Genomic DNA, 22,338 nt, shown 5'->3' on the forward strand with positions numbered 1-22,338 from the left:
TAGAAATTATAATAAAAAAATATTTAAGAAATTATATTTATTTCCGTAAGTTTTAAACTTCGAAATGCATGTTCTTTCCATATGGTTTTTACATGAACTATAAGTGTAAGGGTAATTTTTTCTCCAAAACAATTTTATAATTCCATCATTAAAATCTATAATCTGTTTTCATTGAAAATAATGAATTCGAAATTATTGTACGCCTAATTTGTTGAAATTGAAGGCAGAATATTTTTTAGCGTAGAAAATGCATTTTTTTCATCATTATGATCTTTTTATTGAATCCAGAAATTTTCCTAATGAGGAATTGAATCAAATAACTTGAGACTTTTTATAGCTACTCTGATTCTTACTGATTCTACGAAAAATAATACTATTCATATCGTATTTTTACGAACATAATCAAATTGCTTTCTATTCCAACAATAACATAACAGAAAATAAAATAAGCAATCAGATGAACAAAGAACTCTCTAGTCCAATTTCAGTAGATAACAGTATATGTATATTACAGTTGCTTACTCCACATAAAAAATGCCTTTTCTCATTATGCAATTTGCAAATAAAGGAAAGTTATTTTTATTTAATGCATCAATGCCCATCATCTCTACTAGATATAAATTACAAAACCTGACCGAACCGTTATTTACAATTATAAATAATGAAAGTAATAACATATACCAGGCTTTTTAGAATGTAAATAGCACCAAAATTGAATTCCCATGACCTGACGAATAAGGCATCATGATGTTATTTGCTCTTGCCTACTCCATTCGAATCAACCAAATATGTGGACAAAGAGAGTTCACCAAGCTGTAACTATTTGATTGTCGAACAGTGGTGATGAATTGAAATTACCATATTTACCTTCAGCATTGTTTCTGTTTGATCTTTATCCGATGCACTTCGATGGATACAGATCAAGCGATCGAATTGGAAAATTGAATTTTTCATAAACTATCAAATTTAGATAATTGGAATGAAATAATTCCAAAATCTGAGGATAAAAATAATAAATTTATGGAAAAATGTTTAAAAAACTCAATGTGTATTAATGTAGAAAAATTCAATTTTTAATTTTTTCTTTCTAATTAGAACTAAAACTTTTGAAACATACAATGAAATGTTTACGAACACTATATTCTTTTCCATTGTTGTAAGCCTTATGGTTTCAGGCTTATAGAGATTCCAAGGAAAAATCTTTTTACCCCTCTAAATATTCCACAGTCAGCGTTAGGGAATATGTAAAACCCAAAAATCTAACGAAAAACCAAATAATTTTAAACTAAACGAAAATATAGATTTACTCATACCAAAAAAAGGGAATTTTTTATTCTACTATGAATATTTCTTTGAAAATTTGATATTTGTTCATTTGAAATTGTTTTATTTGTGAAATAACTTGACTAAAGTAAAAATGAGGAGGCTCTTCTGAACTCATATATGTTCTCATTATATGAGGTCTGTAATTCAATTCCCTTCGCCCTTATTATCATTTAACCGTTTTTGATTGTTAGAGAGAATTTTTCTTTTCTGTTTGTCATGATTTTCGTCTTTTCGCTTATTTGGGAGGGGTAGGTCCTCCTGTTTTTGTTTCTTATTGGTATTTTCATCATATTCTTAATACAATGTTGTACTTCTTGAGGGTTTCTGTTAGCTTCTTTATTTGTTTGTTGAGTATACATCGATAGTTCTTCTCTGGTTTGCTGGATGGTCATCTGTCATAGGACACCAACCCAACCCTTTTAGCTGGTTGCTGAAGTTCAATTTTCTATCTTGACGTTTTCTGTTATATCTTTCTTTAAGTTGTGTTGCCGAATTGTACTGCAACAGTTTTTGTTGTCTGGTTATTAATTTTCGTGTTCTATTAGAAAAGCACACAGCAGTGTCTTCTGCAAGCTTGCGAATCTTGCTTCTATTCATAATTAGTATGTCGGACATGTATATGTTGCACAGCAGCGGCCCTATGACCGATCCTTGGGGTACTCCGCTAGAAGCGTTTGCAAGCTCATTGCAAGTTGTATTGAAGTATGCAATTTTGTCACTGAATTTCGAATGAATCTTATTTATTTATAGGTCTAGTGTTCTATGTATATATTGATTTCAAAAGCATTGAACAGCAACGTAAAGTTTGGATTATATTGTTGAGTGACGATTGCATTGTTTTCAAGACAATACAATACATATTTGCTGTTACCGATATGCATTTTATCGACACAGTCGGTGAATTGAATATCACCACCAACTTTCCAAAGAAGAAATTCCAATTCCTAACACCGAATTCCTTCTCGAGGTTCACGATAACAGCCGTTGGCCTGTCAAAATCCCAAACTGGAACCATTATTCGTTTGAATTTCTCATCGAATAGACCAGTTTGCATAATTCCTTTCATATATTGGCCATTATATCGCTAATTAGTATATTTATAGGTGCACCAATACACTCTATCGAGTGTATTGACTCCGTGGCATTGAAAACGAGCTTGATCTTTCGGAAAACTATATATAAATAATCGTGAGTCATGCCGGCAACCGGCTTATGCAATTGTTGTGTATGTTGGAAAAAGGAAAACAGATGATCTGGCATTATTTCCCAAATAATACGTTATAACGATGGATTGTTATGTTACCGGTGCATGGGAGAAAAACATGACCTTTGTTGCTTTATCGAAGTTGCAATTTCAATTGCAAATGTTGATTATTTACATCTTTTTGCAATGGTTACTTTCGGCACGTACTGTGAGTCTCGAAGCGTTGAACATTCGAGAGCGGTTCTTAATGATGTTGGGAAGTCTAAGCAGTATCCAACAGGAATTTTTTTGGTCTTTGTCAGTTGGTGGAGCTATTAGGATTGTAGTCTATTCGTTCGAATATAACAATTGCGGTATCGGACATTATTCGAATGAATAATGGATTTCTTCTCGATTCAGGTTATTATGGAATGTATACTTTGCTAGCAAGTATCAATGTGTTAGAAGGAAATGCGAAAAGAATACCGAATGTCAAAGCGAGAGCGACAGCGTTTTGCCCTTTGCCAATAAGAAATAAACAGTGAAAGTCCAATTAGAAACAAGACACAAAATTAAAATATGAGAATAGGTACATCATTCTCGTTTCCAACAAAATACTCATTCAGAATCCAGTCAATCTAGACCCAATGATTTTGAACACGCGTACTTATACTCCTCAAAGCGATGTCGGAACAAAAAAATTTTCCAAATGACCGCATTATACAGTCTTTATTTTACTGATGGGATTTTATCTCTATTCTTCTCATTAGTTATTCACTTTATCGAGACTTATCGTTGCCAAAACTCTATTTAAACTTTATAATGATCATTTTTACCCACGAGTTCTTTCAAATTATTCACAGACGCTATATGAAATTATTTTCTAAATTTGGAATTTTATATCATTCATTGCTTCCTTCTGCCCGTCGGTTCAGTCAAGGTTAATATTGTGCATATTAAACATGCCAATTCATATTGTTGATCCTACCTATAGGTAGGTATCATTTCACATCCTAAAAAATGTCATGACAAAATGATAAAGTGATCTATTCAGAGAACGAACGCTCAAAGAAGTGCTTGAATATTTCGATGAGAATGAAACAAGAATAAAATATATTCTTTTTATTGTCCTACTCAATCTGTCAAACCTTTGCCGAAGAAAAATTTTTTTTATAACACACATGGTGTTCCCGATTTGGGGGTACAAAGGAAAATGAGAGATTCCTTGGATAATTTCAAGAAAAAAAAAAGTCCGTAGACGCTTCATTTCCAAGATACAAGGTGTTTCTTGTAGACCTTCCTTTTTGTAATCATTATACCAGTTTATCGAGTGTTTATTGATATTTGCTACATATTGGGTAAATAAGTACTAAAACTTATAATTGAATTATTCCTCACTGCTTACTAACTGGATATTCATAATCATTTGGATTTTCCCTATTATTACTTGAGAATTGTTCAGAATGTATTTTTTAAATGGGTAGCAGATACGATAAAACTACGAGAAATCAAAAAGTGTATTACTGTACCAAAGTTTCTTTTTACATTTTTTTAAGCTTCTAGTGATCCACCAAAAAAAAGTTATGGAGAAAAGAAGCAGACACTGTTCCACAAAATAAGTACTGTGTAGATTTGCATTCAAAATTAGCATAATTAGCATATTACATGATGAGAACTTTAAATTGAAATATCTATTCAGATTGAATAACTTGTGAAGGGAAGATGCTAGGAGAAAAAAAACTTCACCACCTGTTTTTCGAAAACAAAGCGTTTGCGGTGTCATGTTTATAGGTCTTTTTTTTTTCTTAAAATAATGTAATTTTCGTTTGTACCTCCAATTTAGATCTTCTTGTATTTAAACAAGTATGTTTATGTTATTCACAGCTCATAACGAAGACTTCCAATTCTAACATCATCCCATTGTTTCAGATAAAAGATGACGGACACAGTGCAGGCGGTCGATCCGCCCCAAACGAACGGTATCGACTCGATCGACGAGGACGAAAGGACGAAGAACCGACCGGCCGACATAGACGCGGACGTCAAGGAGATGGAGAGGCGAAAACGGGTCGAGAACATAATGAACAGCCGGATGTTCCGCGAGGAGCTCGAACGAATAATCGAGACCCAGATGAACGAGGGCACGGGTACGAACAGTCTCATGCAACAGATATCGGACATGATGGGCGTGAACAAACAGTCGGCCGGCAACTTCTACAAGAACTCCAGCTGCGTGCTGCCCATCAACGACATCAGGGGCGTAGAGGCGATGAGCTACGGCAAGGGCGAGAAAATACTCAGATGCAAACTGGCCGCCGTCTACAGACTGATCGATCTGTGCGGCTGGAACCAGGGCATCTCGAGCCTCATAACTGCCAGGTTGAACCAGGACGAGGAACACTTCCTGGTCAACCCTTACGGTATGCTCTACCACGAAATCACTGCCTCCAGTTTGATCAAGGTGGACATGCAGGCCAACGTGGTCGAACAGGGTACCACGAATTTCTCCGTTAATATATCCTCGTTTTCCTTACACGGTGCGATACACGCCGCCAGGCCTGACATCAAATGCATCATCCACCTTCAGACGCCTTCGATCGTAGCCATCTCGGCCACCAAGCAAGGCATCTTGCCCATCAGTCAAGAGTCGGTTGTGATAGGCGATGTGAGCACCCATCCCTTCCTAGGAGGCCTATTGGAACCCGAGGAGAAAGACAAGCTAGCTAGAAACTTAGGACCCAACAACAAAGTACTCCTCCTCTCCAACCAAGGAGTGCTGTGTTGCGGAGAGACGATAGAAGAAGCGTTCTTCAACGCCAGAAACACGGTGTTGGCGTGCGAGGCTCAACTGAAACTGTTACCGATCGGATTGGACAATATCAACGTCCTCAACGAGGAGACCAGAAAGAGGATCTACGACGCCGCGCACAAGGCGCCAGAGAGCACGCCCAGGCCGGACAAACCCACCATATTGGAGGGTAAGGTGGAGAGGAAGTGGAGAGTGGGGGGTATGGAGTTCGAGGGTTTGATGAGGATGCTGGACAATGTCGGTTTCAGGACGGGCTACATTTATAGGCATCCCTTGGTCAAGGGGGAAGTGCCCAAACCGAAGAACGACGTCGAAGTGCCGCCGGCCGTTTCTTCTCTGGGTTATTTGCTGGAAGAGGAAGAACTCTATAAAAAAGGGTGAGTACTCGACGTTAATTCATAGTATTTTCAATCTTGACGTTTTAAACGTTCGATCTGATAAATGTTTTTCCACCCTTACGTGAAGGGTTTACTGATTAGGGGTTAAATTTTGGTTTATAGGAAAACTAGGTAATTTTATGTGGAAAATAATCTAAGTTCTTTCAACATGACTTGTTCTCTGGTGTTAATAAAGTACACAAAGAGTCAGAAATGGTTTTTTCCATGAGAAGGATATGCTACTCCTATAGTTAAGCTTTTTTTGTGTTAACTTCCGAACGACTCAACCATTTCTGTCAATTTTTTTAATTTGAGTCAATACAAATATCAGTAATGATTTGTTCCTAATACTTTCTTCATGAGTCTTTAAGACCTCAGGAAAAAAAAGATTGAAACCGTGCTGACTTAACTTTATAGGTATACTTTATACACACCTAAGAAAGATTCACATAGTGCCGGACATGTATATTTTCCTAGAATATTCTATGGTTCTAGTGTTCGATTAGCATAAAATTCTGTTTGAGTCTTCAAATTGCCATCCTACATGCTAATGCAAATTGCCATCTCGATTGAACATTCAGTTTTGGAATGAACACAAAACAAAATTTTCAATGGCCATATTTAAGGAACTTCTAGTCGGATTTGGCTCGAACTTAACAGAGGCATTCAAGATCCGAACTAACCTTGCCAATTTCAAGTTTCTAAGTCCTTTCATTCGATAGTTATAGTGTTTAAATCAAAATGAGACCTCTTATTGGAAAACCCTTTATGATTTTATCGATTGAGAGTTCTCTTACCGAACTAAACCTTTCCTTGTAAGGTATATCCAAAGTCACTTGAACGAGTCCTTAAAAAGGCTTGGCAATAGATATCCCTTTGAAGTGGCTACCGCGATCCGCTAAATACCAGGGTTTATTCGAAATTATTGCTAGGCAATAAATTCACTGGTCCCAAAGGAATTTCTGGGAACTTGGACAACCCTCGTATAATCGAAATATTCAGCTTCCTCCAAGTGTCTTTGGATATACTATACTTCAAGATTCAGTTTTTCAATTTCACTCTTTGCACATAACGTATAGGGAGATATCTCAGAGCTTTCTAATATCATTCGTCTAATCGCTTCATAATAAAAAGACCAAGTTAGAGCTATGTAGACCCATCTGGACAATTTTACGGTCAAATAATAATCAATTTCAATTTTTTTTTTATAGATTATGGAGAAACCTAGGAGAAGGCAAAAAAGGACAACATCGAAGCAGGTGGTTGAACTCGCCGAACGTCTACCAGCGCGTGGAGATCCTAGAGACCGGCACGCAAGATCCAAAGAAAATCACAAAGGTAGAATATCTTAAAGTTGAAAGTGAATAAATACACAATTCTCTGGTACATGTCGTATATTAGCCATATTAAGACAACAGACGCACCAAATCAGCCGTGTTGATCGAGAAACCTGGTCGATTTAGATTTCGTAATTTCTTTACGAAGTATCGGACTGCTATTGCCGTACTAGGAAAATGGAATTGTGCAATATCTTGTCTAAAAATGCTTTATATCGAATCGGTGAACCGATTTGTATTCTCTTCATAGCTTACACTCTGCTCTTAGAGCGATATGTTTCATTGACGTTAACTATTTCATGGTTCAGAATTGTCAAAATTGCCAATCTGAATTTGAAGACTGCCTAAATATGACTCGAAATAAAAAGTAAGATCTGAAATTCAGCTTAGTTTCAGGCTTTTAACAGTAACCCAGTCGGTTTTTTATCTGACGTTTGGCCTGCAACTGGCGTAGAGATCTTCAAAGTTTTCTTGGTCGTAAGTTGTAATGTAACTTACTGCAAATATCTTTTGCACCGCATAGATAATACAGCAAACGAGATTTGCAGGCTCTGTAGAACGGAGGTAGAAACATATGAACACATGGTGTGTAAATGTCCAGAGTTGACTGGCCTAAGTATCGCGCATATGGGAAAGTCAGTCCTGGATACTCACGAGGTAACAACAGCATAGGTTCCTAAGGATGTTGTCGGTTTTGTTAACAGTATCAATGACCTCCTTGGGTTTGTATGAATAGCTAAGGTTAAAAACAAAAGATCCATGGCGTCGCAGCTCCTGGAAAGCTAATAATAGTAAATAATAATAGTAAAATTTTTAACTTAGATTTTTCCGAATTTAGATAATTGAAAATTTCGAGTTACGACCTTTGACCAAGAAATCCCCGAAGACGCTTACCGTATCTCCGAAACGTCCGGTGAAAAGCCTACTAGATCACGATTAGGAAGTCTGTAATTGTTAACTCCATCCGGCCGTGAAAGCTTCATTATATGTGTATATAAAACTCAATTCAGAAAAATAAGTGGTCATTAGAAATAGTACTAAAGATAAGTACCAATGATCTAATCATATCTAGATAGCGCGTGGAGAGAGGAATCGATTGCAACTTTGGACTGAGAGTAAGCATCAGATCTACATGTTATACTTATCAATACTATTCTATCATTGGCTGAAATTCAAAATTCAGATGATAGGATAGGAGTAGGAAGCATTCTCTCTTTAATGTTGGAGTCGATGCTCAGAAATGTACTCATTTTCAGTATTTTTGTGAAAAAATGTTTTTTTTTTGGTACTACATTACCTAATTTTTTTAATTAATTTTTCGCTTTGAAAATTATCGGAATGCCAATCTGAATCCACGTATTGAGAAGATCAGAATTGATATGCCACTTCGTCATTGGACTACGTCCTGCCTTTGTGGCAGTGACGTCATATTAATGAATTCTTTGAAATGATCATCCAAATTACGTTTTCACTTTCAATATCAAATAATAAAAGAGTTGTTTGGAATTAATATTGAATAAATGCTTAGGGATTTGACCTAATATGCTCAACATTATATGAAAAGCTGCACATTTGAATTACCGGAAATGTTCATCAGAAAGTCTCTTGCTGTAGTTATGCAGTAACAAAAAAAATATAAAAACTCACAAAATCAAAAAAGTCTGGTTGAAGAAGCGTTAACGTCAATGAATACTAAAAACGGGTTCTGTTTATAGATTCTGACCTAATTTTAGAACACCCGCATAAGCGTGACGAATTCTGATTCAGTTCGTAGATTATTTTCCTCTAGAGATGTCAATAATATCTTCGTGATAAATATTTTGATGGACATCTCATTGGATTAATTCAAATGGATAACATTTTACACTATTTTCCTTTCACTATAAATTCTGTTTGAACGTTTGTAAAATTCCTTTTTCTAGCAATTTATTCGAGTTAAACATAAATAATAGCAATGAATATCTTTCGATTTTATATATTTTTCTAAGACCAGGGTAAAAGATATCGAATTGGCTTCATGGCGTCCGAAATTGTTGTCGAAAAATATTAGTGCCATATGTCCTGATTAACTTGCATGTCTAGCTGAATAAGTGAATAAATAAATTTTAAAAAAAATTGCTATTTATAACAACTTCAAAATGAAGGCAGAAATGATGAGCTTCAATTTGTTGTTTTTAAAATAGTCATTTTAATTTTACGATTTTACTGAGTACCTAAAAGAATTGTCTCGTTACGGCGATAATCAAAAATTTTTCGTATTGAATTTTTTTATAGAAAATTGTACCATAATTTCCGCCAGATGTTATGAAGAGTTTGATACCTTTGTATCAGATGTGATTAATTTTCATTGTAAAATGTAATAATATTATGCAGATATTGGGTCATTTCTGTATAAATGTGATGGACTCGTATATCTAACGAACCTATTGTTTAACAATGATGTTAATCAGTTATCAGCTTGATTCATCATTGAAAAAAAAGCAATGGATTAGTTGGCAGCTGTAATTATTATGCAAAAATTTGATCACAATTTTCAATATTTATTTTCGATCATTTCTATATCGTCCAACAGTAATTTATTTCGAACCTAATATTTTTTATATATAGATAACCAAATTTCATGGAATGTTATTATTTTCATCACAAAATTGCGAGACTCAAAAGTTTTTTTAGACTGAAATTTATGATATTAATCGTCTAATATTTAATTTTATTAACTGCTATAAAATGGATAGATGTACTAATTAACTTTGAACATTTTACAAAACGCAGTGTCACTAACAATAAAATAGTCAATACAAACAACGCACACTTGGTAGATGATTCTGTCAATAGTGTCAATACAGAGTTTTAAATGTTTCTACTAATGAATGTTTTTATTTATATAGTTTATGCTTTGCTTGGAAATAAAACGAACTAAACATGCTTTATGGTATTGATTTAAAACCTCCCCTTTTTATTTTATATACCTTCACTGGTTAAAATTGAAAAATTGCTTGCTCCTTTTACTGTACTGAATTTACCAGATGTAGGTATTGCAATGAAAGTTTTGAAAAAGATTGAATTTTATATGAGTAATAATTAGATTTAGCTTACTGTACATAATCAAATTCCTACATAGAGTTTTGACTTTAAATAGCTTCAGATTTTTTTTTTTTAATTCGTCCAACTTTTATTATGTGTGGCTTTTGTATTTTATGTGGCTATGGCAAAATCAGTACATTAGAATCTCGTAAATTAGATTAAAATTGCCGAGTTTTTATGCTATTTAATTAACTCTTTGATCCATACATTCAACTAATGTGCTGGTTTTGTCTTTTCAGTGGGTTGCTGATGGATCACCAACACATTCAAGTACTCCTATTAAAATTGACAATGCCTTGCAATTCGTACCCAAGAATACAAACCCTAAGGAATTCAAGTTGAAGCAGCAACAAGTAAGTTTTTTCATTTGAATTTTTGAATCTGAATTAAATTGTTGTAGAAGAGACGAAACTGTTTTATTATTTTTATGTTCGTGTATTCAATAATAGTGCTAACCAAATTAGTGATTAGACTCTCTTTGTTCAATTTGCTTTTGAATTATTTTTGGCTAGTGCCTCAATTCTTAAAGATCTAATTTCAAATTTCCATGATTCTAGATAAAAGATTACAGAAGAGCAGATAAAATATCGGCTGGACCGCAGTCATATATATTAGATACTTTAACATGGGAGGAAGCAAAGAAAATGCAAGACGCTTCATTGGTTCAGACTGGAGATCAAGTAGTTTTGATGGGTGCGGCTTCTAAAGGTATCATTCAAAGAGGACATCAGCACAACGCTATGGTTTATAAGTCACCCTATGCCAAAAATCCATTTGACTCAGTCACTGACGAAGAATTAGACGAATACAAAAAGGTTGTTGAGAAGAAGGTGAAGGGAGATTGTAAGTATCAAATATAACTAATAATAACGAACAATTTGATATTTAACTTATAAATTATATGAAATAGGGACCTTTTCAACAAAGTGGGATTCTATTTTCAGATGATACAGATTTTAGTGAATCAGAAATGTCTTCAACTGCCATAAATAAAAGGATGGACAGTTTACATCTTAGGTCTCCTACTAGCGAAACAGAAGAAGAAAGTAGAGATGGTAAGTTGTGGTTCTACTAATAATTGAAAAAACTAATATACATTCCGTTCCAGAACCTCAAGTTTTACGAATAGAAACTACTCAAGCTCCTAGACCAAGTCAACCTGAAGTTGTATTAAGTGATGGTAAGTTTTTCACTTTTCAAAACATTTTTATTAGAAAGGTTAGTGGTGTCAGTATTACTTGGTATAAGTGAATAAGTGGTATATTTTCTTCTGTTAGATTATTATAAGGAAAAGTGATTATTTGAGGGTAAGTGTTCATCACTACCAGAATCACTGTCATTTTAGAGTCAGTTTTAGAGTAGACATGAGTCATTTTAATGTAAATAATAATATAGTCATATCAAAAGATTAATTTTCTCCTAATTTAAAAGCTGCTTCAAAGAATTGATAATTATTGTTTCCAAAATTTCAACTGAAGGATTTTTCCTTCAGATGTTTTCTCATATTTTTCAATTCTGTAGGAATATGGTGATGAACTGATTATTGGGATTTTATTTGTTTTTTTGCTTTATTTTTTTTCATTTATGTATTCAATAGAAAAATCTGATTTGAGTTAAACAAATGTTTTTGCTTCTTTATTTTTTGCATGGTATGCATTACCTTAGGAAATTGATTTTGGTTCAGTCTAGAAGAAAAGTAAAAATTGAAGAAAAAATTTTTTCAATATTAGTTATTGGTTCACATTTAAATCACGGAATATTTACAAGCGTTTAACCAACGTTTCGACAATAATCTTGTCATCTTCAGAGATTAAAAGATAATTTTATTTATTTGCGTTAGTTACCATAACCAACAGAAACTTAGTTTCTGAAGACGACAACATCAATGTCAAACTTTCTTTAGACGCTTATTTATTATCAATTCCACAATCCCAGGATTAGAGTAGAAAAGTATCTACTATGAACTACTCAAACTTTATATCGAATTTTTAGATTCTCTACTTGACTGAATCAGATATTTCTTTTAAATATTCCAATTTATTTGTTTGGATGTAAATCAAATTGCATTGCATATATATTGAGTCTTCACATGCTATTCATAACGAAATTTGGATAATTTTTTTTAAATATAATATGTGCATGTAAAGAATTTGATTGTGATGATTCTATATTTTGAATTATATTTTTATAATGCACCTTGAATGAAAAGTAGTGTTATTACTGAAAACAGTTGATATGTATCAGCTACTAGCAAGTGTAGTCAGATGAATTATGATGAATTATTTTCCATTATTTACTCAAGTTGAATTTAGGTTGCACACTACTATGTGACCAAACTGTCGTTATCATATTATTAAATTTAAAATTATACAGTGCAACCCAATTGGAACTTGTCATGAATATATCAGATGATAATATTGGTGATAAAAAAGGGTATGCACAGAATAATTGATTAAGTTTACAAAGTCCTATTTGAATAATCTTCACTTCCTCATGAGGAGTTTGATATCTTCAATATTACCATCTGAGATCACCACCATGTCAAGTTTTTGTTGGGATGGCCTGTAAATATTTTAGTAGCTTGAATTTGATCAAAACTTTGCATGATTTAGCATCTGCAACCGAATTACTTCTAAGAGCCGAGAGGGTATCCACACATAGTAATAAAAGTAAGATATTTCAAGTTCGCATGTTTAGCTTCGCTTTTGTTATGCTTCCAACACAACATTCACCCTAATGGTTTTACAGAGTTCACTCTGGGCAATTACAATTCACATTTTACATTTCATAACACGTAGATTCCTTTTCAGGTATTCAAGTGTACAAATTGAAAAATCACCCAGAAAAAATCAACATTTACCGTACTAACAGTCATCATGGTCTACCTAGAGGATCTTTCCTTGTTCCTAATCCTGTTCATTTTCACATTGCACAAGAGAAGAAGATAGCTCTTCGTAGAAAACCTTATATAAGTTCATTTGCACCTTTCAATTGTTCTACTGGATATATATTCAATCACAACAGATTGGGAGCTACTGTTAAACCAGTAGTAACGGTTAATTTTGACAGTACCCATTCAGTCTCCTTGAATATACCATTGGAAATAATCAGAGAATTCATATTACCCTTTGCTAACGCCCTAAACCTGACAAAAATGCCAACTTTAAATACACAGTCTTCTCAAACCACCTATATGAATAATTTTCAAAAAGTCAAACCCAATTTATCTGAATTACAAAGGAATTATACACCACTGGTTATAGAAACAAGTTCTGCTGATTACTCTACAGCTGCTGATAACACAACATCTTTTGAAGCTCAGATACTTATAAAGATGCAACATGGAATAATGGACATGTCCATTGATTCTAATACAACCCAAGATTCCAAGAATACTTCTGACAATATCAAGTCTGATGATGACATTGATTCTGAAGAGGTTTTCAATTCAAGTTCATGCAGTCAAAATTTAGAAAATGAAGGAGAAACAACACTTCTTTTAGATGAAACAGGAATTTTAGATATAAATGAAACTATGGATGAAGTTGTTGACTACTCTGTAGTTTCAAACCAAACCTCTTCATCTTCTGCGGTTGTTTATTCTATCAAAGAAATGCCTTTCCAAAATTTAGAGGACTGCGAACTATTGAATTTACTTTTGGCGGAAAATTATGATCTGGGAGATGAATATAATAAAGACATTTTATCTGAAATAAATTCCCGTGAATCATCAATTGATGAAGTTTTAGATAAGGTTTTGGTAGACATTGAAGGGTCTATACATGATTTACCAAAATCTAATTTGCAAACAGATGTTATTGCAACCCATCCTGTTGAAAATGGCAATGATGAAATTGAAGATATGCCATGCAGAGTTTTGTGGAGAATTTCGGAAGCATCAAATGAAGACAAACAGAGCATAATTACACAAAGTTCTGATATTCCGAATGACATAAGAAACGATACGTTCATAGTTGATGATAGCCAAGAGTTAGAAGAGATGTGTGAAACTTTTGATATGGACAAGGACTATGAAGAATCGAAAAAATACGATTCAATATTCAATGAGAATACAACAAATGAGATTCCTATCAATCCATCAGAAAATAATGTTCCTGACAATCCCAATGAAGCCAATGTTGGGTCTAATCAGGATTTGAGTGAAGATGAAGGTATAGAAGATATCACCCCTCAAAGGGTTGCCACAAATTCATGTAATAAAGAAAAGAAAATTATAGATGAAAAAGTGAAAAAATTATCAGATGTTATTTATGAATATCTAGAACAACAATGTTTTGAAATACGTGAAATCGTACTATTTCCAGAAGTTTTACATGATCCCAACCTAAACAAGCTGTTGGCTAAACTCAAGACGATGTACGATGAGTTTTATGAAGAAAAATTATCAAATGAAGAAAAGAACAACCTGAGGTTTTCAATTAGTTCTAATATATTGAGTTGTCTTGAGGTTGATGAAAATGTCAATAATGTTTCTGATGATTCTAGTTTCTTGAGTATAATATCTGATAAGATATTCTCGATAACTGAATTTGTTTCAGATATTTTAGATAATTTCTTCAATCTCATAAATTGTCTAGTTGTAAAGGAAGATAGCAACGGTGAAAACTTTTTAGAATTCACGAAGCCATTCAGAGACAGCAATGGAAATTTACTTCATTCCACACCCGAATCTCCTCTGAACGTATCTGAAACTGCGGCTAATAATGATGTTCCTCAAAATTTACCAGAGCTATCTGTCATTTCATCTTTCAAGAAAAATACCTCCAAGAAATCTGGCTCCGAAACATTTTGGATATCTTGCTATTCAAGTCCTGTTGATGTTAAGGATGTTCCCAAAACACCTAGACGTGTAGTCAATGTTGATGAGATTCCATTGAGACCACCAGAAGACTTGATAAACATTTGTTCTTCAGATAAGACGTTATATTCTATAACAGAAGAACCTAGGTGTAATTTATTTCAGAATTGGGAAGAAGAGACCGAATGTGATAACTTAAAAAATCCTTACATGTCTGAAACTGTTGTAGATGATATTTTAGCAGGAGGTGATGGATCTTACGTCAATTTTGACAAGTCTGAAGTTAACATAGTTTTACATAATGAAGTGAGCTTTTATAGAATGAACTCTATGGATACAGTTTCTTTTATCAGGACGGATAATGTTGTTCTTAAGAAAAATGATGTGAGTTCAGATTCTTATTATTCGTTTGAGAACAGTGCTGAGAACAATGAAGATGAAGGGGACTGGATGGGTTATGAAATGGCTAAGTTTTAAATTTTATTACTTCAAGATTTTATTCATGTTCTGTTTTATATATTTTTTGATTTTGAATAAAGTATTTTCATTTATTTATATTGTTTTTGGTTTATTGTTACCAACAATAATTTTTGTTTGAAAAAAATAATCATAACTCAATTTATGTTAGTTAGGTTAATTTTTTTTTTAATCAAAAACTAACTACGCCCAATTCAATGTAAATATGTGTCAATATGAAAATATCTCTTGAAACCAATTGTTAAATGGTCCTCTAGTCCAGTTGCGAAAAAATTTCATAAAAATTCTCCCATTTACATTATTTTATGGTGAATTAAAATTCCTTTTGAAGATTTAGAGGCTCATTAGGAAATCAACTAGATATGCACACAATCGTTATTTTTATAACAATATGGTGGTGGGTACTATTCGTCAAAATCTTTCTTCCAAATAATTGGTTTTCAATTCCGAAACACAAAAGTAGACATAATTGTTTTTAATTAGTATAGTTATTAGATCTATGTAAAAAACTTCCTTTCCTTGTGTCGATGTATTGCCTGCATTATGGATATTTATGAAATGCTTTGCAGTTATCAAATAGTTTAATAATGAAGCACTGTGTAGGTAATAATGAAATAACTAATAACATCCAGGTATGGAATTTCATTAATAAAAAGTAAACTTTTTCAATGCTGATTCAATTTTTTTTTTCAAATCAATTGACACATAATATAAAGTAATTTCTTGGAGGGAAAATATTATGAATGAACTGGCGGATTTTTTTAATGGTCAACAAAATGTCTGAACAATATTGTGTGAAATTCAATCAGCAATGAAAGTGATTGTCCTTACTGCTTCTGCCTTTACAATCTGTTATAATGTCGTAAGCATTTTATTTTATGCATTTGTTGATTTCTCAGGTGAAAATACTGTGAATGGGGACCAGTCCGACGCACATATGAGTACTTTATCGCAGAGTAGTAAAGAGGTAAAGAACTAGAAGTGAAATATTGACGACACAGATACAATACAATAAAATAATTTTCACAGGAGCCCTCTGTTTCTGAAGGATCCCCAAAGAAAGATAAGAAAAAGAAGAAAGGTTTGAGAACGCCATCATTTTTGAAAAAGAAGAAAGAAAAGAAACGTGAAGCATAAGGTAATGGTCTCAAATTTAATGATGTTTTCAATCGTTGTGTTAACCTAACCAATGCATCCTTACATGATCAATGATCTTGTAGATATTCTGTCTCTTCAAGTTTTCCATTCATTTTTTATTATGTTGTGTATCTACTTCATGACTTCTATTTGTAGGTGCTGACTCTACTTTAGAATTTCCAACTAAATGCCTCCATCGAGACTGCCAGCGATTCACATAAATAATTTAGTAATTGATCGCAACAGCTTCAATTCCTGCACTCAATGGCAATGGACCTTGCATTTGTCTTAATTCAAGCCGTATGAAACATATTTTAGCTTTATCTGTACAGGACGCAGTAAACTCCAAACAATAACTTTACCTTTTCAAGTGCGAAAGTAGTGATGAATCAATGAAGTATATTTTATGAAAATTAAGGCGATACATCAATTTGTTTTGATTTAATGTATCGGTTACATTGACTGACATCACAGATTTATATATTTTTATCTAAAGATTTTTCTGCTTTATGTTTCTATTACTGTATATTTAAATGAATTTTAGCTTCTGTCCTTTGATAGATTTATTGTTTTATTTAAATTTGTTTTGGGCTGCTGTTTATACCTAATTATATACAAAATAAATCAAGTATATTGAGTAGATTTTTATTTAGCTGAAGAGTTTTAATTTTATTTCAGTAACCATTTTTATAAATGTTAAAAGATTTAATTCTTTTTCAAAAACCGGTTATTTGACCTGCAAAGGTAATATAATTCAATTGTTTTTTTAATTATAAAATATAAGTAAAAAAGAATCAAATCTAGTTCATTCTAATTTAAAATCGTTTTGTTTGTGCATTTATATTAAATTACGAAAAATTCATGTGGATTCTCCCCACCTTGAGAAGTGATAAATGTGCTGTTATGTAGATGAGATTGTAGTCTTTCAAGAATTTCCTTGAGCAAAACAAGAAGTTGAATTAAATTAGTATATAATAGAAATAAATAAACATTTGGTAGGTAGCTGCAATTCAAAAGAAATTCAAGCTGCTCTGTTGAAATATCTCAAGTCTGTTTCATTGTTTAGTTGATACAGTAACTTGCAATTGAAAGAAGCAGTTCTGAATTGATTACGATGAAGAGACTTGTATTTGAGAATCTTGTCAAGCTTAGGAATGATGGGTGAAGAAATATCTCGAGTTGGTTTTCATTTTAGGTAAACATAATTTTACATGTTTCCAATGAATTTTGTAACTGATTTTTTCCAGCTTTTTATTTTATCACCATGGTTGTACTGAGGTTGTTCATATTTTTTAACTGTGAAATATTGAATAATACCTAGAAAATATGTAGTTAGTCGAAATGTAATAGTTTACCTGCATCAGATTTTTTACTGAAGCTACATAATGTTAACTATTCCTCATTACAAATGACTGGCCTACTATGTTATCACTAAAGATCATTCTTGCATCCATCTCAAAATGAAACATTAAGAGTTAATACAATTTAGGGCTTGAATATATTGAACATAAAATAACAATAATTAAATTAGTTGCTTCTGCCCATTTGATACTTGAAGAAATCTGCTGATACTCAAATAAGTTCTATTCCCAATAGGCAATGAAAGATGATATTGAATAAATTGTGTTTGAATGGAAAAATTTTATATACCTGGATGATGGAATTTATATTTTTGAGATTCTTGTGCCGTAGTTTGTTTTATTCAGAATTCTATAATAAATACACATTCGAAATATTGAGTACTATTAATATCGAGTAGAATAGATATCCCACTGAAAATATATTCAAGAATTTGGTTACTGTAGTAAAGAGATCAGCTACATAGGTTTTAGTTAATCTTGTGTATTTTGCCACTATTGTAAGTTACTATGTTATTGTGCATTCGGAGCAAGGTAAGTAAATAATTTAGTATATTTTGTATGGTATCTAGTGCTGAAGTAACACTTCCTATAATTTCAATTCAAAACATCAAGTTCGTTGAAATATAACACACCATTACAAGGCTATTATTGTGAAGGAATTTCAGGACAAAAACTCGGAATATCTTATGAAACAACTACCTTCAATGTACCACATATGGTTTCAATTGGACTTCAATTTCCTTCTTTTAAAACTTGACTTACCACTTTGAGTTATTCCTTTGCAGTAGATAGGATACATAAGAGGTTTAGCATTGAGTAAATAAACATGGTAAATTCAGACGAATAGTACATATTTTGTATTTCATTGGCCAATGCCAGGTATATTGTTTGATAAAGAGACCTATGTGTGGCTAACTGCTAAGGTTGCATATATTAAATAGGACATAATTATAATTCTTACTTTACTTAACTGTAAGCATCATTCATGTTTTAATAGTTGAACTTGTAAAAAATGCCTGAAAGCAACAACTCAACTATATACTGAAATAAAATAATTTATTAAATTACGGATGGGAAAGCCCAAATCGAATTTCGGAAAAAGTGGTAGCTTCATTGCTGCCTCTTCATTAGTCAGCACTGACGAATTTTATTTCTGGCTTCGAGAATTTTCTGAAATAACATTGAACCTGTAATAACAGAAAAAACGGGCCTCCCGTTTTTCAGATGTTCAATTTCTGAAGAAGGCAAAAAACAGCCTGTAAAAAAATTAAAAATATATTGCTTCTACTAGCTTCGTTTTAATGCTTGGAAATATTTGGTTTTAATCTGAATAAAGTTTCAGGGAAATCGAAAGAACAAAAATGTACTGGTTAGAAACAAAATCTAAGAACTTGTTTTAACGGATCTAGCTCCACACAGCATGTGTTTCGTGGAATCAGGAAAATTTGAAACATCAATTAGAAAATGGAACGGAATCTAGACAAACTTCTTATTTTATCAAAATCAGATACTTTTAATTATAATTCCCTCGGCATCGTCTTGAAAGAAATATACAGCTAACGGAAAAATGTTTACGAACTTCTTCAATGACCGAAAATCGTTTTTCATTACTCATCCCTAAAAAAAACAAATGATCATTCATACTTTTCATTATCCTTTCCATCTAGAATCTAGGTTGATTCTAGATCTTGATTGATAATTTTTATTTATCAAAAAAAAAAAGACAGTTCTAATTATTATTTCTTCTTTACGACGAATCACCCTCTAATTCGTATTCAATACGGCGGTATTGTCTCTGCAAACAACAAAGAATACTTCAGGAGGTATCGCTCTCAACTTCAAGTAGGCTGGTGTCCGTAGAATTTCACACTGTATTCCAATTGACTTGGTGGTTTTAAATTTTGAAAGATCGACGGCGGCTCTCTTGGGCGGATTTTCTTCACTTCTCAGCGAAGGTCGGTGTCTATAGACTGGCTTCGAGCCGGGTTCGAGTTTTGCCAGCTCGAAGACGGCTCTCTTGACAGAATTCTCTTCACTTCGCAGAATCGTAGGACGGTGTCTATGTACTGACTTCGACTCTGCTCGGAATGGATCAGGAATGCGTGCCAACTGGCTTTCGTTTGCACGTTTCCTTATCTTGGGATCACTTCTGGGTTTACAAAGACACGCACGGGTTAATATTCCTACCAAACCACATCTGGAGCAGAATAGTTTAGCGGCATTGATACAGGTCTTACGACTATGTCCGGTTTTACCGCACCGCCAACATAGATGTTCACAAATTTTGATGTACTCGGGGGTCTGCGTAATCTTCGTATGTTTTGTAGGTTCTCGCCTTTCTTCGGTATCCTTTCTGTCCTGACTACGTGGTCTTTCTTCTTTTCGATCGCGAGAGGGGCTGAACCTGGAGTGCCTCTTGGAACTGGTCGATCTATTGTGATCGCTTCTGGTGGGGGAGGCATCTCGATCTTCACAGATCTTTTGTCTAAAGTTGCGGAATTCTTCCTTCATTAGACCATCAAGGCTTTTTGGTGAATATTCGACCGGGCTTGAATCGATAACATTCCACTCGAATCGGGACATTTTGATCTGAAACAGTCAGTCTTTAGTAATGCTTTGCTGTGATTTTTAAGTGATGGTATGACCAACCTGGTTATCCAGTATAGGCTCTCGGGAATGGTCATAAATGATAAGGTTTGACTCACTGATGACGTATCTGATGTGGTCCATTGCGGTAGGATCTAATAAAACATATGTAGTGTAGTGCATTGACTCCAATAGAGCGAGATCCCAGAGGTGTAAAACACAACTTATTCTTTGAAGGATAAAACCTTAGGCGTTGAGTAGAGTCTCCTTGTACCTACTTGTAATACCTGCAAGTTTGTGAAGTTCGCTCATTGACATCTTGGCAGATACCAGATGAGAAAGGTAACTAAAAATAATAGCTACTTTACTTATTTTTAAATGGCTGATTTTTATATATATTTTGGAGAATATTACTCTGAAGTTTTATCTGAAACGCTTTCCATGGATCAAAACTTTACAAAAAATGAATTGTACTTTTTTGAATGGCTGATTTTTATATATATTTCGAAAAATATTACTCTGAAGTTATAACAAGCCATTTAAAAATAAGTGAAGTAGTTGTTATTTTTAGTTACCTTTTTCACATAATGAAAATTCAAAGAGAATACTGAACGGAAGAGAAATACCCAATATTTTAATGATAGATAAGAATAGTCGTAATGAATTTTAACAATTCTTATAGAAGTACAGCTTTTAGGTCTATTTTTCAATTCACAATCGTGTCTGATCAATACTTTTTCGGTTTATTGTCATAAACAATCAAAATCAAGAATTCACGTAAAAATAAATAGAGGAGGCAAAAAATTTCTTGAAATATTGAATATCAAAGTAGGTATGTACCTTCTACAGTAATTCATATCATATGTTTTTGATCATTAATCGCGGATTGATGAGTGATGATAATTTCTTATCATCTTCACCAAATGTGATGGAATTACTTTTTTCCGGTTCTCATTCTGAATATTGGAATTTCATGTTTCTTTTCTGTAATATTCGAAATATTGAAGCTGTACAGGGTAATTTTTTCATCATTCTTTGAAAATGGTGAAAAGTAGGTACTTCGGACGCATCGTACTCTTATTTAGGTATAGTGCTAAAAACCAAAATGCCCAACGAACGGGTATAGCATAAAAGACATCCGGAGAAAAGTGTCGTACGTACCTATGTTGAGCATTTGGTTTTCAAATTTCCGTCGCTATAACATTGAAAAAACCAACTAAATTGCTTAATGAAACTATTCATGTTGAAGTACTCGTACAATTCACAATGGATCCCATCATATCAATCCAAATCTACCTTGAAAATTTCAATTTTCAAAGATTTTCATTTGTATTCATCATCAGTGAGACTAGCCTTATCGTTTGAGACCATTCCGGTCTCAAAATTTGTAAAATACGGACACCATGATGAAGCGAACTGTTCGGGAAACGAGCGTTCAAAAACCAACGGGTCTTACCTATCTGACACACTTCACTCACTCTGGCCAGAATACTGCATATTATCTTTCGATTTTCGCTAGGCAAGTCCTCATCACACCTCGAAAAAATGCGAAGATTTTCAAGTTAGGGGGGCCGAGTTGCCTATTCATTGGTCAGAATTTTCTGAAATAATATCGAACTGATGACAACAGAAAAAACCCACCTCACGTTTTTCAGATGTTTTACTTCTGAAGAACGCGCACATCTGGCTATGATAAACAACAATTCATTTCGCTGGACCTGAATTTCGTACTTATAAGGTCCAAGAAAATTGAAAGAATAAAATGTATAAATCTACAGACAAATTTTTCGTTCCTAACTCATCGGAATTTAATAATTTTTTTTTGTATCGTCAAAAAAAAAT

The 22,338-nt window shown here is 33.4% G+C and overlaps 2 protein-coding genes across 7 annotated transcripts in view; one reads left to right on the forward strand and one right to left on the reverse strand.

The window, feature by feature from the left end:
• Nucleotides 1-17,201, forward strand: part of LOC123676208 (protein hu-li tai shao) — a 53,375-nt gene extending 36,174 nt beyond the window's left edge. For 2 of the 4 annotated variants that reach the window (XM_045611965.1, XM_045611966.1), the window contains exons 2-8: nucleotides 4,439-5,695; nucleotides 6,907-7,033; nucleotides 10,356-10,469; nucleotides 10,674-10,959; nucleotides 11,061-11,171; nucleotides 11,225-11,296; nucleotides 12,927-15,490. In XM_045611965.1, the coding sequence (XP_045467921.1) occupies nucleotides 4,446-5,695; nucleotides 6,907-7,033; nucleotides 10,356-10,469; nucleotides 10,674-10,959; nucleotides 11,061-11,171; nucleotides 11,225-11,296; nucleotides 12,927-15,412 (4,446 nt within the window). In that variant the 5' untranslated portion in view covers nucleotides 4,439-4,445 and the 3' untranslated portion in view covers nucleotides 15,413-15,490. Of the gene's footprint in view, nucleotides 1-4,438; nucleotides 5,696-6,906; nucleotides 7,034-10,355; nucleotides 10,470-10,673; nucleotides 10,960-11,060; nucleotides 11,172-11,224; nucleotides 11,297-12,728; nucleotides 12,786-12,926; nucleotides 15,491-16,311; nucleotides 16,380-16,441; nucleotides 16,551-16,705 lie in introns of those variants that run through there. The other 2 variants (XM_045611967.1, XM_045611968.1) reach the window with 2 other exon arrangements.
• Nucleotides 17,202-17,276: 75 nt separating this feature from the next.
• LOC123676222 lies at nucleotides 17,277-22,108 on the reverse strand. 3 transcript variants are annotated; one of them, XM_045611998.1, is made up of 3 exons: nucleotides 21,953-21,972; nucleotides 20,560-20,783; nucleotides 17,277-20,499 (listed from the first exon to the last, which is right to left on the reverse strand). In XM_045611998.1, exons 2-3 carry the CDS (start codon nucleotides 20,677-20,679, stop codon nucleotides 19,675-19,677), a joined length of 945 nt encoding a protein of 314 aa, XP_045467954.1. In that variant the 5' UTR covers nucleotides 20,680-20,783; nucleotides 21,953-21,972; the 3' UTR covers nucleotides 17,277-19,674. The 3 variants fall into 3 exon arrangements, with proteins under 3 accessions (XP_045467954.1, XP_045467953.1, XP_045467955.1); XM_045611997.1 differs by lacking the exon at nucleotides 21,953-21,972 and adding an exon at nucleotides 21,658-21,685 and having other exon boundaries at nucleotides 20,560-20,651; XM_045611999.1 differs by lacking the exon at nucleotides 20,560-20,783 and having other exon boundaries at nucleotides 21,953-22,108.
• Nucleotides 22,109-22,338: the final 230 nt, after the last annotated feature.

Source organism: Harmonia axyridis, chromosome 3 (genome assembly GCF_914767665.1).
Source record: "Harmonia axyridis chromosome 3, icHarAxyr1.1, whole genome shotgun sequence".
Classification (NCBI taxonomy): Eukaryota; Metazoa; Arthropoda; class Insecta; order Coleoptera; family Coccinellidae; genus Harmonia; species Harmonia axyridis.

Excerpts from the sequence above, each read along its gene's own strand:
- LOC123676222 (XM_045611998.1), bottom strand. The coding sequence starts at position 20,679 with ATGCACTACACTACATATGTTTTATTAGATCCTACCGCAATGGACCAC. Across the intron at positions 20,500-20,559 it reads AGCCTATACTGGATAACCAG|ATCAAAATGTCCCGATTCGA; the intron begins GTTGGTCATACC and ends TGACTGTTTCAG.